General features: G+C 34.3%; 3 protein-coding genes across 4 annotated transcripts; 1 reads left to right on the top strand and 2 right to left on the bottom strand.

Annotated features, from left to right (window-relative positions):
- On the top strand, positions 1,620 to 2,771 carry LOC109717140 (ethylene-responsive transcription factor 2-like). Its single transcript, XM_020242814.1, has one exon. It carries the CDS (start codon positions 1,620 to 1,622, stop codon positions 2,394 to 2,396), a length of 777 nt encoding a protein of 258 aa, XP_020098403.1. The 3' UTR covers positions 2,397 to 2,771.
- On the bottom strand, positions 3,919 to 6,511 carry LOC109717745 (glucosidase 2 subunit beta). 2 transcript variants are annotated; one of them, XM_020243632.1, is made up of 5 exons: positions 6,308 to 6,510; positions 6,124 to 6,237; positions 4,771 to 4,866; positions 4,361 to 4,546; positions 3,919 to 4,281 (listed from the first exon to the last, which is right to left on the bottom strand). In XM_020243632.1, the coding sequence occupies exons 1-5, from the start codon at positions 6,423 to 6,425 to the stop codon at positions 4,160 to 4,162; spliced, it is 636 nt and encodes a 211-aa protein (XP_020099221.1). In that variant the 5' UTR covers positions 6,426 to 6,510; the 3' UTR covers positions 3,919 to 4,159. The 2 variants fall into 2 exon arrangements, with proteins under 2 accessions (XP_020099221.1, XP_020099222.1); XM_020243633.1 differs by lacking the exon at positions 4,771 to 4,866 and having other exon boundaries at positions 6,308 to 6,511.
- LOC109717139 (pathogenesis-related genes transcriptional activator PTI5-like) lies at positions 11,653 to 12,390 on the bottom strand. Its single transcript, XM_020242813.1, has one exon. The coding sequence runs from the start codon at positions 12,058 to 12,060 to the stop codon at positions 11,653 to 11,655; it is 408 nt and encodes a 135-aa protein (XP_020098402.1). The 5' UTR covers positions 12,061 to 12,390.

Raw genomic sequence — 17,192 nt, 5'->3', positions numbered from 1 at the left:
TAATTATCATCGTTCAACGAAAATAAAGAAACCTTTTTCAAAAAAAAATATCAACTTACCACAAAAATATTATGAAAGATCCAATGAGTGTGATAAGCAAATATGGAGGTAAGCTAAAAAAGGAAAGTTATTTTATAAGATAAAATTTTTACTTCCTAATGACTGTAGTATGTGCAACTCATTTTTGTGCAATCTGATCGTCAGCAAGATCAAAGAAAGGAAAAAGTGAATATCTAATAACGATGAGATAAAAAGTTCTTACCAAGCTTCAGCTTGCAAGAAAAGAACTTCACAAACACACTACCTCATTTACTTGTGAAAAGCACAAAGTTTGAAATAATCATGAGAAGACCCAATACAAAGATCTTACCTCCAAACATTCTCTAACAGGTTCCTGCAGCCGCACTCATTCAAGGTTTCGATATGCTGTCGCTTTCATTCATTGAATCAACAAAACGTAAGCACTATTATGAACAATATAGTATTCTTTGTTTCCAATATAACTACCAAGAACAATATGATATTCGTTGTTTCGGTGGGTCAAGGATAATACCTGAGAAGAAGATAGTGGCGTGCCTTAAGATTGAATTCCCTTTCACAGCTGGCGACATCTATAAAGAACCAATCTCAAGGTTGGATAAATACATTGCGTATAAATCTAGTTTAACAGAAGGATTTTAATTATCAAGTCAATGCTGAGAAATTAATTAGAAGATCAGTGGTTTTTTTGCATACCTAGTAAAGCGCGGTTGTCTGGCCTGACTTCTGAACTAACTTCTCTGTTCCAAGAACCAAAAGCTAAATGTTAGGAAAACAAAAACTTTTGCTGTGATTGAATGCTGCAACAAGTTTCTCGGCCTATTCTAACTTCAATTAGAAACTTCTGCTGTGGCCAAAACCACAAGCTGTTGGATGTTTGGATGTGAAAAATTGTCAGTGCTTCTTCAAATAGTTCCTCCAATAGCACTTCTTCAAACTCCAGCAGGGGATAATAGCCCGAATTAATACATCCCTGACCTTAAAAAAAGAAATAATAATTTGTAATTAATAATCTCTCCAACCCTCCCACTTCGACTTTTGAATGCTAAAAAGAATGGATTCATCATTCAATAAAGCAAAAAAAGATAATAAGGCTTTTTTTTTAACTCTCATCCTAGTCAACCACCATGTGAGTTCACTACATGGCAGAGTTGTGTAGGATACTTTAGTCGTTAACCACACCAATCAAACAGAACAATCGGAGCTGTATAAACTCCAGAGAATGATGCATCAAATAGGGACCTATTTGTTAGAGCACAAGGCAGGCTGGGTAAAGATAGAAACTGAACTCAATTACAAGAGAATGGTATTTATCAGAAAAATCAATTAATCAACATGAAAAAGAAAGAGAAAAAAAAGAATATAGCAAAAGGAGAAGTCAATTGAAGGAGTGAAAAACAAACATCCTACTCAATCATTACCTGGATGATGTAGCCACTTCAACAATTTGCGTCCTAAGACTCCAAACTATCTTGTATTAGCAAGGGAAGTTGACCTTTGAGCTGTTCAAATGCTTGCACTCTATATATTATCTGAAACTTCATCGTTTTTCAGCTCTGTGATTTCTCATATACGCATTCATGGCTATTCAATTGCAGACGTTGGAAGCAGATGAAACAATTCTGGAAACTATTTGGTCAAGCTTCATCACCGGCAACGCCCCGAAATGCTCTCAGCCCGGCTCAGAAAGAGGCGAAGCACAGCTTGCAATGCTAGAGAGGCTTCCGAGCCTTGGCAGATGGATATCCATGGGAGCCGAAAGCTGGGAAGAGCTTCTTGGTGGGATCATATCATCTGATGGCTGCAGAAGTGCTTCCCCCACAAATTCAGCAACGCAACACTGCTTATCACCGACAGCTGAATGTCCAAAAGCAGAAAAAGTAGCTTCTTCCAGCAATTACAAGGGGGTAAGGAGGAGGCCATGGGGAAAGTTTGCAGCAGAGATAAGGGACCTATCGAGAAGAGGCGCACGAGTTTGGCTCGGAACTTTTGAAACTGCTGAAGAAGCAGCTCTTGCCTTTGATGTTGCTGCTTTGAGAATGAGAGGTCCTCGGACTCGCCTAAATTTTCCACTAGAGGTAGTGGAAAGTGCATCTTCAGAAGCCACCTGGATTGAAAAGCCACAAAGAAGTGCTTCTTCTACTTGTCCTGCTTGTCCACTGTATGGATTCACTGTAACAAGTCAGAAAAGTAAGAGGCGAAGGAAAAGGAAATGGAATTATACTGAGGAGGTTGTTCATGAAGTACCAGCACAGAAGAGAACCAGCTGCATCCAGGAGATTGTAAGTACCCAAACAGACGTCGTGGTTTTGCAAGACCTTGGTAGTGAATACTTGGAAAGGTTATTGTCTTCTTAACAATAGGAAAAAATATGTTTCCAAAGTACAAAAGCAATAAGTTGAAATATAACATGTTTAGCTAGCAAATTATAATTGTTATGAGACTGTTTAATGCCTTCGTTATTTCTACTGTCAGGATTAGCTAAGTTCTGATGGTTCACAATATGTAACTATTATGGTCAGTTGATGTAGATAATCTTAATTTTACATGCAATATATAAAACAACAGCAACAACCACAACAGCAACAACAACAGCAACTAATCCTTTAATCCTAATTTAATTCGGAGTTGGCCACTCCCATAAAATACACTTGTGCCAAGTCTTGTAATAAAGTAAACTTTAGTCAATATCTTTGGAGAATCTCACAAAGAATTATCATCATCACCGCAATACCAATATGGTACTAAAACATCAGACCCTCATATCGTGGCTCCAAGGTAAGTCACATATCCTTGTCACTATCATGGTCTGTTAACTACAACTAGCTTGGCAGCTGATGATCATACATTCATTCAGATATCAGACTTATACTTTCTACTTATATCACAAAACTAGAAGTGCAAATGTAATGTAAGCCTACTATCACAAAACTAGAAGTGCATATGTAATGTAAGCCATGCAGAAAGCTCAAATTAAATGAATGTGATGATAGAAGTCTATTGACTTTGCTGGCATAGAGGTTCTGAAAACTAAGATAAGGATATTAGAGCTCAATATCATATGTAATCTACTCTTCTGAAACCGCATCAATTTAGTGGCAAAGACATTGACAAGAAGCAGATGGATTAATGTGAACCTAGAGATGGAACGTTGCTTAATTATAGCAACGGAAATCTCATGATTAAGTTTTCAGGCCCCTGGGCAGTGTCTATACTAAATTGTGCTCTCCCCTGTTATGTCATTAACCTTCAGTTCATTTATTTGTCATGCTAATACCATAACTTCCTATTACACAAAATTTAGAAGGGGCATTAGCACAAATACAGGATATCTTCACAACATAGTTTCAAAGATTAAATTTACAGGAATATACACAAAAGTGAATTTTCAGATGTGAATATCTGCAAAACTTAATACAAAATTGTCCCAAAATTGATGGCGCAGCCATAAACAAGTAACAAGATTAGTTACAATAGAACATACATGTCTTTAGTCCTCCATAACTAAGGGAAATTAACAAGAAATTTTCATTTATTGATCATGTCTAGGCAATAAATGAGTAGCCCATGTAGGTACGTGCCTCGTGCCTAGGCTCCCGGAGTTCTTTGTGCCTTTTTGTGCCTCGCACCTGATAAAACACCGATATGAGGATATGTAGAGTCTCAAAAATGCTTGAATTAGTACCTTGGGAGCTGGCTTGGGCGGAATAGAATGATATTGCATGCATAGTTGGTCATATTTCAGCCAGTAAAAAGTCACCTGCACAGATATAAATACTTATGCAATTCCAATGTTGACATTAACTCTATGCCCCTCAAATCCATATGTCCACAACCCCACATTTCCACAAAATGCAACTAAATATGAAGGTAGAAGAATTTAGAAAATCAAAAAAAGAAGCCAAAAGAATTTAGAAATTAGAAAATAAAAAAAAAACTACACCCTCAAAGGGCGCTTCTACATCATATCTGTCCCTGAATATGGCATCACCTGACACAACATCTGTTATTTTACATTTGAAGATCAACAAGAGGAATATCTTCTTGGTTGACTTCCACTAATTGAGAGACAACAGGAATAAACGTGTAATGATTACAGGAACTGAACAAAGACTAGCTTTCACGTGTAATAGCTCTTCGACAAGTAGCGTCTTCTCCAAGATCTAGTGCGTCGGTGAAAGAGGCATAAAGCAATGGTACACATAGCTAAACATAACTGGATAATTACAGCTATCTTCAGTCCTGCAGAGCAGAATTACACATATAATTAAAGTCACAATCAGTTATCTTCTGCAATAGATCTCCAGTATCACCATAATACCTCTTAACTTCATGATAAGGTCTTCCAAATCAAGTCGACTTTTACTTGGAAATCCATCAGCTGCATTCAAATTTGCTTCTCTTGATTCATGATTATGATTCCAAGTTTTAGAAATTTTCTGACCTTTGATACATGTGTCTGGACAGTTGATGCCACTATTGTATTCGTCACTTCCATCGCAACAATCTATAGAGATGAACAGCCAAGATTGGAAACTATAAAAACATAGAATTAAAGAAAACAAGAGTAAAAACAAGTAAAAAAGACTATTTTAGCCACCAATGATACAAAGAGGGCGACAAGCACAAAAAAAGTGCCGTCATATCCTCAAAAATAAGTTGCTCATAGAAGAGAATGACGCCTGAGATTATTATCAACAGAAGAACAGAGAACCTTTATAGATGGCATACCACAAATGCGATCATTTACAAATGAAGAAAACAAGTAGCGAGGGACATCTCCTATATTTTTACAGTAGAATTTGCCTTCTGGACAAGCAGATGTTCCTGCAGTATATTAGAGGACAGTTAGTTGGTAGGTCGGGAGTAACTAGTAAGATGAATGGAAAAAGGCTGAAAAAAAAAAACTGGTTTTACGGGAAATGCCAGACCAACAAATATGATTAGCTGTGACACACTGAAATATATTTCGTGAACACTCTTTGAAACTTTACTGGGCAGATCTTTTCGAAATATACAGAGACACCAAAATAAATGCATATGGAAAGTTAGAAAACAAAACTTGTCAATGTCAACACATTAGAAGGAACAGGAACGCCAAAAGCAATAAAACTTAAATAATTTTTTATCTTCGTAACATTCTTTTCATTTAATTTGCAATGTAAACAAAAATTCCATAATTAGTCACTTAAATCCTACATAAATAATTCTTTTGGGGTCGTTTAGCATCCAGAATTGGATCGGATAAGATAAGACGAGATAGCAACATTTGGAGAGGAGGTTTAATATGAGGGGCTGGGATTACTAAATCCCGTCAGATCAAATAATCTGGTTGTAATGGGATTATTTAATTACACCGGAGAAATTGACAATGAACCAGAATGAATAAGAAAAATCCCTTTGTTACCCACCAGACCCCTCAACCCTATGGAATCACTAAATCCTCCTCTCTCCCCTAACATTACCCTTCTAGTCTTTCTCCATCCCATCCAATCCTAGGTGTAAAGAAATGGTTAGAAATGTATAGAACATACCTCAACTATTACCGGTTTTGATCTGACTATCTAATCTTTAAAAATTTTGATTTTTCTACCTAATCTTTTAATTTATTTGATTTGAGTCAGTTTATGACTCTTTAATTTCAAATTTTGAAAGTAATGTTCATCTTTGCAGGCTTAATTGATATATTTTATACAATTCATGCAATTATAAATTTATCAAAGTAAGAAATTAACTTAAATTTTGTATCGTAAGAACTACCAAATTACTTAAATAAAATAAATTGAAAGGCCGGGTACTTAGATTGAAAGGTTGGATAGTCAAATCAAAATTATCTAAAAATTCAAGTAAGTTCTATACATTTTTATTAAAGAAAGATTAAAATAAAATAAAACAGTGAATTCATTGCAAACTTAAATCAGTCTCCCTAGTGCGTTTGCAATTGCTGCAACTAAAATTTCTCAGTTAAAGCAACAAGTTAGACCGACACTACTAATGACAAAACACAAATCAAAATTTAAACCCATGATGCAACCAAATTGCCACATACAGATACGTTATCAACGTATGGCATTGGATTCAAACCAGGTTCATCGGTCCCATCGGGGCAATCGCAGAACCCGTCGTTGAGGCGATCCCTCGCGAAAAGCTTCGACCCGTCCCTGCACGCGATCACCGCCCCCGCGAAGTACTCCTCATCTACAGCCTCAACAGCTCAACGAAGCGGATTCGAAGAAGCAGCAGTGGGGAGAGAAGGGCGGAGAAGTACCTTGCGGAGCAACGCCGAGGAGTGAGGAGGAGGCGAGGGAGGAGGACGAGGAGGAGAAGAAGAGGAGGAGGAGAGAGGTGGGAACGAAGGTGAGGAGGAGGAGACTCGGCGTTTCCATGGCGGAGGGAGGAGACGAGATGAGGACCCTGAGCTATGAATTGGGAGGGGTCGGAGCCGACCCGTCCCATTTGGTATAAGGTTGACCCCCGAACGACCTAATTGGTGTGTACACTGTACACTGACTCATAGGTTGGGGTGAAAAATGTGGAATGTTATCGAAATTTTGACAATTCAAATACGAATTCCGACCCTAGTGAGTTAATTCGGATTCGGCAAAAATTAGATACGAATATAATAAGCATAAAATTTATTTTTAAAATTTTAAATTTGTTAAAAAATTTGATTTAAAAAAATAAATTAGGTATAAAGTATAAAATATAAGCTATAAAATATTAGATAATTTATATTTAAATATAAAAATTATAAGTTTTTTATTCAGGTTTTTAATAATTCAGAAATAACTCGCGAATAATTCGCGAATTATTCGGCTTGCCAAAAATTCGCAAATAATTATTTTTTTTGAAAAAAAATCGTAAACAGACCGTTTAATTTGAATCTTCAATAATTCACAAATAATTCGCAAATTAACTAACAAAGATTCGAATGCAGATATATATTAATATTAAATTTTATTATTATATTTAATAAAAATATATATATATTTAAATTAAATTTATATTTTTTATATATTATTTGAATAATACTATATATTTATATTTTTATATATATAAATTAAAATTAGCATAAATGAGACACGATATAATGAAAGTTTTATAGTAGTATTCAAACTTTATATGTCTATATTTTATTCAATAAAATCTACAATATATACTAACACCTAGAGATGAAAAAGCACTAATAAGTTTGGATTATTGACGAAGCCTGCATCCATACCTTTTTTTTTTTTTTTTACGAATGTGAATTATGATACGAATATATATTAATTGCTAAATTTTGACATCAGTATTCACATTCTATCGAATCGGGTATCGAATTCGATCGGATTTACCCTAACAACTTTGACCCTATGAAAAGCAGATCCCAGAAGGATGGTGAAATTACATTTTGTCCTCAAACTATAATGCACGTGGCACTTTGGCCTCCCGAACTTTGGTTTATTATAATTTTAAGCTCCGACTTTCTAAGTTACTTGTCCCAAAACCTATTAAAGTTGACTAAATATTGGCATATCATTGATGTGAAAATCAGATAACATCTTCATTATTTTTTTTTTGAGAGAAAGGTAGCACACTACCCGCTTCATTCATTGATTTGATGAATTAAACTACAGGTGTGGGACAACCGGGCCCCGCAAAACGGCAAAAGAAAAAAAAAAAAAAACCACTAAAGTACTAAAGTGATTCTAGCAGAAGTTCCCACTCCTTCAACAGTTGCTTGAGACTGCATACCACCACCCCTGGGTTAGGCCAGATGTTCCGAAAGATCGTATCGTTCCTAGCCTTCCAGATAATCCACCAACACCCTACTAGGTCTATGAGACCGAAACGCTTGTTGTGCTGTACGTTCTTCACCCTCCACCTGTCCCAAACTAGGTTCACATCGACCCCCAAATCAAGAGCTTGGATGTCTTCCACCCCTGTCACCAATACAAACTTACCGAATACACACCTGGTGAATGAATGATCCGCTGATTCGACCTCCACCCCACAAAGCACGCAGGTTGGATCCTGAATCCACCCTCGCTTGACAAGCCTATCTCTTGTGAGGATCCTTTTCTTGAGAAGCAGCCACAAAAAAACTTTAACTTTCAGCGGGATTTTAAGGCTCCAAATACAGGTGGCTCGTTCATCTCTCGTCCCGCCGTCCGACAAAGCCGAATAGGTGGATTTGACCGAGAATTTGCCATCGGGGCTCCATCTCCAAAGTAACCTATCCGTTCCCTGCTCGACGGAGAAGCTAGAGATCTTTTGCACTCGTGCCATCAATCACAATATTATCATATTATATTATTTTTAATATTGCAAAATAATATTTTTTGGGGTTTATATCTTTGAATATTGAGAATTATATTTTTTTTTTTTGGTTCAACATGACCCAAAAAAAAAGGGGTTGCACTGTCAAGTTTAATATAATATATAATATAACAGTGGTATTAATAGAAAGAGATTGAAACTATGTGTTATTCTATACCGTATAGGATGATAAATATATATAAATTCAAAAGAGGCATTTTAATCCATTAAATTATGAAAAAAAATCAAGAGGAGATGGATCTTGATTTTTTATGGTTTGTAGTTTTAAAATATGCCTAGAAAATCGAATTCTTACCATTAGAATCCTAGGGCGAACCAAATATATAGATTCTAAATTTCTAACTCACAATTTTAAAAATATTAAGAAATAACGTCAATCAAATAAGATTTTAAGGATCAAAAGAGGCATGAAAGTATCTATTTAGACTTATTTCTTCCATAAGTTACATGTATTCTGAAAAGAATATTTTATAAATTTGGAGATTAATATTACATGTTTAAAATTTGGAGTTTTTCTAATTCAGATGCAAATATATGGCGAAGAGATTTGAGAATAGGATATGTTCGCTTGCTTAATTACCTGTTTGGCTCCACTGCATTCACCACACTACAACATTTCAGAAGCTATGCTAGTTTAACGTACCACATAACATAAAATAATCCTCCAGCAGATTGTAAAAAATGTTAGTAAAATAGTGAAGTCATAGTTATTGATCATAAATTATGAGGTGTTCTTTTTTGGATACTTAATGAAAATCATTTGTGGTGCTAGTTTTAAACAAATTTCAACACAAATAGCTTAATAAATTAGTAACAAATTTGACATTTCAAATATAAAATATACAATTGTTGCGTGCCGAATGCCCCGACCCTTGATCCGGTCAATAATTCTCCTCGGGAAGATCGTCGGGATGCGAGACGGCTGCGGATTATGACCCTCGAAGCATGCGCCCACAGAGGATCAAGTGATTAGGCCGATGAGGGATCGAATCAGCCGGGTTCGAAAACCTCCGCAGTAAATTCGCTTCGGCAGGATGAGCCGAATGGAGAGGGGAAGCCCAGAATTCGACTAAGAAACGAGTCGAATGGCCAAACAACTTGTGATCTGATCGGCAGGAAGAGCCGAAGATGACTTTCTATTGAATAGCAAAAGGAAAAAGTACACAAACAGGAAAGTGATGACCATAGGGCAGACAGACTCCAAGTATGGAAACAGGGAAGTGATGCCCGTAGGGCAGACAGACTCCGAGTATGCTAAATTAGACAGACTCCGAGTATGCTAAATTACAGGAACTACTCCTAAGGAAAGCGGTAAATGCGAGAATAGAAAGATGTGGAAAAATAAAGGTGGTCTTTTGTGCGCAGGAGCGAAGACCCTTTTTCAGGGTATCGTATGCCTATTTATAGAACCGCCTTTGCGTCAGTTATTGCTCTTGCACGATCAGCCACTATCTCCTGATTCGTAGGACCACCTTCGGCCGATCGGAACCGCTCGTAACTACTTGCGGTTGTTATAACTCCTCGGTCCAGTGTGACTCGTATGCGTCCGGTATACTCTAGGTCTACCGTTTTAGCCGTCTTACGGATATGGACCCGGCGTGCCAGCTGTTCGTGCCTGACTGGCTCAACAACAATATTTCGGCAGTATTACAAACCTTAAACCAAATGGTCCGTTCATGTAATATTATAGCACACATCATCCACCTTACCTAGCAGTGATTCTGGATTCATCCAGAATCACCCGACGAGTCTAAGTCTCAACTATTTGATTGGGCTTGGGTTTTATTAATCACCTAAATTTGATCTTTCTTAGGGCCAACCCAAAGATTCTCGTCCTATATTAAACTCTAATAACAAAAAAGAGTACCGACCGTCTCTAAAACAAATGGCAAAGCATTTTGATGATTGGTATTTGAAACTCAAGTTCGAATTCTAGTTGATTCACATTTCTAGCTAAGTTTATTTCTAAATAAAATAAACGAAGCTGATAACATACTATCTATCTCTTAAAAAAAAAAGAAATAAAAAAAAAGAGTGACCTACACTTATTTTTCTGAACTTAAATCATTACCAGTTGAACTCATCTGCTCAGTTGAATCTAACATTTTAACTTGTGACAAAATAAAATGCTTTATTCAAAGTTAATACAATCCACGAGACATTCACCTCCAACAAGTTTGCAATCTTAATTGTCTATTTTTCACATAAGTAGTATACTTTTAAAATTTTTATATATATCATACGTCAGTTTCTAGTTATAAAAACAATTACTTTTTATTAGAGGGTTATCATGTTATGCTTGATTTCGTAGTTTAGTTTCCAAAGAATTAAACAACAATTACACAATAAAAAATTATATAATTTTCAAAAATTAAAAAGTCAAAAAATTAAGAGTTAACTATAAATTGATCGCTGTGGATTAGCATATTTTATTATCGTTCTATTTTTTGCACTTTATCACTCTATGATTCTCAAAAAGAATTATCTTGCTATATTGTATACCAATACCAATAGTTCTAATAATCAAACAATAATAGAAATACAGTGTACGTAGATAATTATAAGTTTTTAAGCTACAGAGTGGTTAAAAATGCGCCAATTAAGTTAACTAAAAAATTCAATAAATATTAAAAATATATAAAATTAATTCCAGTATCACTTATTTTAATCTGACTATCTATTCATCAAAAATTTTGAATTTGTATTTAATCTTTTAATTTATTTAATTCGAGTCAATTAATAACTGTTTAACTTTAGCTTATCTTTACAAGCTTAATTAGTTTTCATAAAATTTATTAAAATAACTAATTAGCATAAACTTTATATTAAAAAAACAATCAAATACTTTAAATCAAACTTGGTACTAAAATAAAAAAATTTAAAAGCTTAAATAGCCAAATCAATACACTAAAGTTGAAATAAATTACATACATTTTTACAAAAAAAAAATTAAATATATAAAATGGCAATATTACAATGATAAAGGAACTATTTGTAAATTCTAAATAAAACAAGGCAACAGTATGGATGGAGTTTTTTCTGAGGACATTTCGTTGAAAAGTTCTTAATTTTATCTTTATTCAAAAGTTCATTAAAAATAATAAAATTTTAAAAAGATAAAAATTAAATTTTAAACAAAAAATTATAATTTTTGAATATATATAATATATAGCGGATCAAAGCTCCGTCGAGAAACGCCGTTAAGAAAGCTCCACAACTGTAGTTGTTTACCGTTTGAGGGCGCGGCGCGCTTCGTCCCCTCCCCCACTTCCGAAGCCCTAAGCAGCCTCTTTAAATACTCCGCCCCCAAATCCGGGAGCTCCACCAGCCCCACCCCCANTTGAGGAGCGCCCTCGCCCCGCGCATCCGGAACGCGGCGCGGTCGTACGCCGCCGCGGCCTCCTCCGCGGTGTCGAACGTCCCCAGCCACACCCGCGCCCCGTGCCGCTCCGAGTCCCGGATCTCCGCCGCGTACTTCCCCCACGGCCGCCGCCGCACCCCCCGGTAGTGCCTCCTCCCCGCGCCGCCCCCTCTCGCACCCCCCGCCCCCGCCCCCGCCGTGGACGGCCCCGCCGCCGCCGCCGCCGCGGCGGCGGAGGAGGCCATGGCGGAGGCCTCGCGGAGGACCTCGAAGAGGACCATGTCCTGGGAGTCGTTCTCGTTGAGGGGGAGGGGGCTATGGCCGTGAGAGGGCTCCATGAACGGCGATTGAGGTGCGCTTGAGCTCTCCCCCTTTTCCCGTAGAAAGAGCCGTGTATTCAAATTTTGGGGGTGGTTGTGGAATACTAGTACTAGTATTAATTTGGAGCACGAGATTAGGGTTTTTGAATGGTGGGACGAGGTTTTAGTTTGAAATGGAGAAAAACAGGGGCAAAATTTGGCTCATGTATAATTTTTGGCGAACGAAGGTGGTGGGAATTAAAGGAGCGGAGGTTTAGCTTTTTAACTCCCCACCATCAACGCCTTCTATTCGCTGAGAAATTATTGCATGCACCACGCGTACATATAAATATATTTATTTAGGATATATGTTTTATATAAAATTTCAGTGAAAAGCTCTCTCTGTAACCTTTGATTAACTGTTTTATATTAATTTTATTTTTATTTAAAATTAATGAATAATTTTTAATACTAAAATTTTTAAAAAAATAGATTTTAGAAAGAAAAATTATAATTTTTTAATAAAGATAAAATTAAATGTGACAATAGATCGCTCGTCCTCAACGATAGGTCAATGAAAAACTACATACAATAAAGTTTTTTTTTTTTTTTTTTATACGTATATATCTTATTGCCACTATAATTATATAATACTGGGATAAAAATGTTAAACATATACTTAAATTTTTTTAGACGTTACAAATCATAAAAACAGGTATTTTTAAAAATGCAATTCCGAAGTAAATCTTTGAATTTGATGATCAGAATGTTAAAATTAAAATTTAATTTAATACATATGATTTACATTATAGATTATAGTTAAATAAATTAATATATTTTCTGGAAAATTCCCTATTGCTGTTGTGTTAGGGGTTGGAACCACGAGGTATGCTCTACTCTTTTTATTTTGGACTGCAAAATTATATTTTAACTAAGTCAATATAATTTGTTTGATGTATTAATATTTATAAAATGAATAAATATTCTTTTTATTACATTTTCTCACTACATATAAAATAATCTATTTGTAATTACAGACACAATTTTACACATCAAATAGCTTAATATATTAATTGTATAAAAAGAAATGTTATTCTAGCAAGAAGACTTAGATTTCTAAAATTTTTTTATATTGTTATGTAACCAATTAGTCATAAAATATATCCAGCCAATTAGATTTTAATTTTGAATTTTTCACTCTTATTTTTTTTAAAAAAAAAATTGATATTGACAAAGCATATTTATTATTATTCGAGTAAGAAAAAAGTTGAAAATATGGTTAGTATAGGACATGTTTATTTCACTGAAAGTGAAGTTCAGGTTGAGCTAGATTTTCGAGCGAATTAGAGTTCAAATGAAAATTACTTTTCTTTTACTATTTATTTTTATAGGTATGAAACTGAAGTTTCTCTAGTTCTATTATTTATTTGGTGGAAAGTAAATGAGGTAAAAGCTAAAATTTTCAATTGTTAATATATAAGTTTTTAATTTTCTCTCTTTTTTTTTTTCATAATTGCCTTGAACACGAGGTAGGTCGTAGCCAATTACAGTATTTCGAGAAATTTAGAATTAAATAATAAAAATTAACATGGTGAGCTTAAAATTGCTTCTCTCCTTCTCGCTTTCACATAAACAAATATACCCATATAATGTTTTTTTTTTTTGGTAATAGTAGATATTCCTTTGCCAATGTTAATTCCCGTTTGATAATAGCGTGCACCACCGTACACCAGGCGCAGGCAAGAACATCTTTCTTCGTGCGTGCGTCGATTTCTATTGGAATAAAGAAACTGGAGAGACGTGTTGGAATTTGACTTCTAAAATAAAAGAGAAAAAGACCAATGGCGCAATGGATCTTATTCGTTCCCAAGAATCTCCCCCATCGTTGGAGAACATGGTCCTCTTCTTTCTTAGAAATGATACAATGCAATAAATGATTAAATACTAATTTTTTTTTCTTTTCGTTTTCTGTTCTTCTAGAACAACTGAGACCTTATTAGAGGACCAGTTGCGATTCTACTTTGATATTGCAAAAGAGTTTAAATAAAGGCATAATTTCATATAGCTATCTGTAAATATATATTCCTATAAAATTTAAGTTTTTCAAATTTATTTTTAAAAAAGTTTGGTTTGACTGTTCATTTTTTTAATTAAAAAAAATAAAAATATCAATTTTGCCATTGTGAATATATCATTCTAAAAGTCTAAATTGTTAGATCATGTAAAAATATCTTTCCAAAAATTTTTAATGGTTATCTTCTTTCTTTATAAAAACTAACTGAATCTACTATTGTTGTAACCTTTTTCTCTACCCCTTCTCTCACTCCTCTTCTCTTTTACCTGTTTAATACCTATTTCTCGGCACTCGATTTGGACAAAGCTTGGATGAGTGAAGACGGAAAAACCCTAATTACATATTCGAAACTAGTATGAAGGGGAGAAGAGGGAGAGGAGGAAGAAGAAAAAGAAAAAGAAGAGGGATCAAAAGGTCAATTTATCTTTACTCACTAATCAAAATTAAGTATTTTATCTATGATTATCTACATTTTTCTAATGGATATTACACTTGAAACCATTATGATTTTTTGAAAGATAAATATAAAAAATTAAACTTTATAGAAAAATATTTGTTATTCAATATGTTTATAAAAATGTGTATGAAATTATCCCTTAAATTAATATGAATATTTGAAATTTTTTATATTATAGGATTTAAATAAGATGGTCTGTAACGAACGTGAATCAAAATGATTTGGGTGATGATTAGTTAAAAGTTAAACTCTAAAGGATCCAGATTCATTATTGGGTGAATCTTACACTGTGTTTATACTATCAATTACATGGGAGTTATGATATTGTGGTTTTATTTTCGATATTAGAGTATTGAAGATAATGGTCTGCACAATTAAATATAATTTAGAATTTTTAAAATATTTAGAAGTAAATTTTATATTTTTAAGTATCATCTACCCACTGATCATAACATGTAAAAGTGCCCATAAAATGAAAACAGTAATTGAACAACTCTAAAAAAAAATGTGTAGAATCATCCAATTCAAAATCAAGGATGTTGATTTTGATTTAAGATGATTCAAAAAAGAGAAAATAATAATAATAATAATAATAAACCTAATTTGCTTCTACTGTGCTATTAAACAAGAAACTCTTTTTTGCACAAGAGTATTGCCTTGGTCCCCCAAACGTTGGAAAATTTTTGTAAGTTGTTAATGTGTTAGGATATAAATTGATATAAATTGATTTACTATTAATAAAAGAATTTTTATGAAAGACACAAAGACTCTGTTTGAATGTATGTGCGTCTTATTTGATATATATCTCTTTAATTTTTTTAAGCTTGTAATATTTAGTGGATAAAAAATATATCGAAAATCGAAAATAAAATAAATTATTCATTTAAAATAAAATAAATTTTCTTGTAGATAAATATTTGCTATCCTACTATATTACACTTTCCAGAAACAATCGCTTAATTTCAAATATATACTTAGAAATTTTCATAGTAGATGAGTTGTCATCAAGCGTGCGCACGGGCCAAACATTTCGGTGTGGATATACACGGGGAGAAGCTTCCAGAACCCTGACATTAAGCTTTCCAAAGTGGGCGGTTGAGAAATTCGGAGATTCCAAGTGGGCCATGCATAAATTTAAGCAAAATATTTTGGGTACTCCATTTTTGAATACTGTATTATATTATTAATGTGTTGACACTTAACATACACATATGAATAGATTAGAGCAAAATATTTTGAGTTAAAATTAAAGTGTTGAAATCTAATAATAATGTTTGACTTTATATAACTAATATTTGGAGTAAGAATTTAAATGATATCTATCGTATCGCATTATAACTAATAAGATATCGACACGATACAGTTCTCATATCGATAACACAGCTGAAAACTCTTTTTTTAATTAGTAACTAATTTATTCAATAAAATTTTAAAAAATTGATAAAGATGATTATAATATTTTATTTTTTAAAAAAATAAATATTTAATACCATCATGTATCGGTGCACTTGTATTTTTTATGATTGTCACGTATCAGCACGGCTCAGCATGCACAGTATCATGCCATGTAGGCAAATTTTCAGCACGATTCTGTGTCATGATACTTAAATCCTTGATTTAGAGTGCAATGTTGTCATCAGTAATATAATAGGGTACACTTGGGGTACCTGTAGCAGCATTAGCTAGCAACCTGTGCCGGTCCAGTCCGGTGGCGCGGTAGCACGCGCGGGATGATGGGTCAGCGACGAATTCCAGACACGGTGGGGCCCGCGGTCCATTTTTGCTTTTCCTTTTACAAAAAGAAACTGTAATATTTGCTGATAACTTTTTTTTTTAATTTAATAGTTTTATTAAGTTATTAACTACTTTAATTTTATTAACTAAAAAATAACTAAAATTACTAAATTAAAATAATTATTTGTGAATTCCATAAATTTTCTTATTAGTTGATAAAAGTTATCCAATTGTAAAAAAAAAAAAAAAGTATAGAGACGTCAATTGAAAAAGAGTGTATTGAGACATTTAAGGCAGCGTTTTGTTAGGGGATAGGGATAGGAATAGATCCTTATCCCCCCTTATACCCAAACGTTAATTTTTTACCCAAGAATAGTACTTCTCAGTTATCCCCACCAACACCACCATTTTCTATATAAAACTATCTAAAATTGTTTTTATCCTCGGAAACAACCCAATTTTCATCCAAACATTATTTTTCTTATCCCCATACTTGTACCTATCCCTGTAATAGCTAGTTCTTGCTTATACCCGAACCAAACGGTACCTTAAGCAATCTCTCTAAAAAGAGATTGTCACCAAATCCATAACATGGTGAGTTCCTCCTCAGAGTTTGGTGGAAACAAACACCCTTTGTTATCCACAAAGTAATGGGTTTGAGTTTGGAGGAAACAAACACAATCTCAGAGTATAGGTGGCTCTTCCAAAATGACCTATAGGTGAGGGGTCTTTGTGCATTTATCTGTTTTTAAGTAATTCCATTGGCTCTATGTTTCTAAAATTCCTTCTAGAGATTTATATATACTAAACTCAAAATCCAGAGCTCGACCCTGAAATTATGCGCAAAGGATCCTTGAAACCTATTTTGAAAATAAGTTACCGAGCACCTGATCATTTGCAGTTTGA

Source organism: Ananas comosus, linkage group 11, assembly GCF_001540865.1.
Source record: "Ananas comosus cultivar F153 linkage group 11, ASM154086v1, whole genome shotgun sequence".
NCBI classification, from domain to species: domain Eukaryota; kingdom Viridiplantae; phylum Streptophyta; class Magnoliopsida; order Poales; family Bromeliaceae; genus Ananas; species Ananas comosus.
Note: the sequence above shows the minus strand (reverse complement) of the source record. Positions and strands in the feature narration are given on the sequence as shown.

What these genes read in the sequence shown, in the direction of transcription:
- LOC109717745 (XM_020243632.1), bottom strand. Translation starts at nt 6,425, where the DNA reads ATGGAAACGCCGAGTCTCCTCCTCCTCACCTTCGTTCCCACCTCTCTC. An exon ending in CCTCGGCGTTGCTCCGCAAG is followed by an intron (nt 6,238 to 6,307) that starts GTACTTCTCCGC and finishes TTGAGGCTGTAG; the next exon opens with ATGAGGAGTACTTCGCGGGG. An exon ending in CCTTATCATGAAGTTAAGAG is followed by an intron (nt 4,282 to 4,360) that starts GTATTATGGTGA and finishes TCTGCTCTGCAG; the next exon opens with GACTGAAGATAGCTGTAATT.
- LOC109717140 (XM_020242814.1), top strand. Translation starts at nt 1,620, where the DNA reads ATGGCTATTCAATTGCAGACGTTGGAAGCAGATGAAACAATTCTGGAA.